General features: G+C 45.8%; 1 protein-coding gene across 1 annotated transcript in view; it reads right to left on the reverse strand.

The window, feature by feature from the left end:
- b4galt5 (UDP-Gal:betaGlcNAc beta 1,4- galactosyltransferase, polypeptide 5) overlaps positions 1-1,655 on the reverse strand; it is a 37,466-nt gene extending 35,811 nt beyond the window's left edge. Inside the window, exon 1 of the mRNA XM_014017090.1 lies at positions 1,066-1,655. Coding sequence (XP_013872544.1) covers positions 1,066-1,174 — 109 coding nt within the window. The 5' untranslated portion in view covers positions 1,175-1,655. The remainder of the gene's footprint in view (positions 1-1,065) is intronic.
- Positions 1,656-2,071: the final 416 nt, after the last annotated feature.

Consider the following 2,071-nt stretch of genomic DNA (forward strand, 5'->3'; position numbering starts at 1 on the left):
ACACACACACACACACACACACACACACACACACACACACACACACACACACACACACACACACCAAAATATGGGGAACCAGAAAAGAAAGTCCTCAAAATGTTTATGTCTGAACCTCAGACTCACTCTCTACTAGTTCCTGTAATGTAGCCCAACCTGGTGTCTAGCTGCACACTTAGAAGTTCCTGAAGTAAGTAGAGGGGGAATTTCTTTAGGAAATGACTGGCCCAGACTTAAGCAATGGAGCAAATGCAAAACCAAGTGTTAATGCTATTTCAACATCTCAGGATCCCAAAAAGCTAGCAATAAGGACCCAAAATAGCAAGCATGATTGGCCTAATGTGTCTAGGCTGATAAGACGAGTGGACTGTGACAGGTTATCCGCTAGACAAAACAAAAAAGGATGGGTTTACTCAAGAAGACAGAGGTGACTTGCTGTCCCAACATATCCAGAAACCAACAGGGTGACAGAACAAAACAGATGAGGACATTTCCTGACACAAGGATGAATAAATAAAGAGGATACAGGACATGTGATATTACACAACTACGTGACTAACAGGCATCTTATGATGTAAGAAATGCCTTGTCGGGGGTAAAATTATTATTTAAACTCACAAATCACAACTCGTGATATTTAGTCTACCAATACAAGTCACTAAGGGGTTACCATGGGTGGAACACACACACGTCAATTTTGATTATGGATGCCAGAAATGCACATACAAATCAAGGCCAAAGACTACATTTTTGTCCATGGCTCCAGACGTATTGTTAAGTATTGGAATCACAGCCGAAAGGCCTAGTAAGCATCAGCGAGATTACAGCAGCCATGCTCACCAGTAGTCCTATTATTATCACGGCCAGGTAAATGGGCATTATTATAGGATCAGCATCCAGCTGAGTCTCATCATTGACTGGGTGATACCGACGCTGCGAAGAGGCGCATGGTCGAGCTGTCACATACGATGACCTAACGGCCCATCCAAACAGCCTCACTCACTGCATCCTCAAAGATCGGCCAATAAATTTACAAGAAAACCAACCCGTTTCGTTTCGACTTACCGATGCCGGGAGCGGAGTAGATGAAATATAGCGCCGAGGTGGACAGTGAAAAAAGGAATAAAAGCCCAAGGAATGACCTTCTCCGGAAACGCAAATGTGTCGGCATCATACAGGCAGCGAAAGCAGCACAGACACACAGGCACGTTTTTCGCTTATCTTCACCGACGACAGACGAGCCCCGATGTGTCCAGATGCCTGAGCCTGCAGTCCGCGGACGGCCTGGGTTCAGTGAGTCGAAATGGAGTGGTAGGGCTGCGGCAGTGGTGGTGGTGGTACAGGCGACTGGGAAGTCGGTCTATTTCCGCGGCAGGTCGAAAAACAGGATGAGACCGCCAGTCTTCAGTCCAGACATACGAAATCCATTTCTGCCGAGATGATTTCGGTTTTTATTCGGGGTACGGTCCGATGTGGAAGCGGCTGACAAAGACCAGCGCGGTGTGAAGTGGCCTGTTCTCAGCGTGAGACCATCTTTTAGGTTCCACACTACGTCGCTGGTGCCGTTCCTGCCGCGCTTGCACTTTGCCTGCCTGCCCAACCCTATGAATGGAGCCGTCTCTCCGCAGAGAAGAAGAAGAAGAAGAAGAAAAAAAAAGAGCAGTACCTCAAGTGGGCGTTAACGGTGGCTCCTACTCAACAAACACGCACGCACGTACGTGCCCGGCGTAGACTACGTAACCTGGCAACCGTCGTCCCTACGTTGTCATAACCTTATGTATAATCACAAACTAGCCATTTGGCACGTGAGAAGCGTCCAGCGTCGGATTAGTCCAGGGATTAGTCGCAGAACTCTTAACGTTTGTTAAGATACTAATATCAATCATTTTACTATTAAAAATGGCCCCAACAAACCCACCTAAAAAAATAATGATTCGTTTAGATACTTCTGTTAAAAACTTTAGCATTACTTCATCTATGATTTTTGTCCACTCCACACAGTTCATTTTTGGTAAGCCGTTAAAATCACTCCCACAATAATAATAAAGACCCAGCTTGGAGTATATATATA

The sequence above is a fragment of the Austrofundulus limnaeus genome, unplaced genomic scaffold (assembly GCF_001266775.1).
Source record: "Austrofundulus limnaeus strain Quisiro unplaced genomic scaffold, Austrofundulus_limnaeus-1.0 Scaffold3, whole genome shotgun sequence".
NCBI classification, from domain to species: Eukaryota; Metazoa; Chordata; class Actinopteri; order Cyprinodontiformes; family Rivulidae; genus Austrofundulus; species Austrofundulus limnaeus.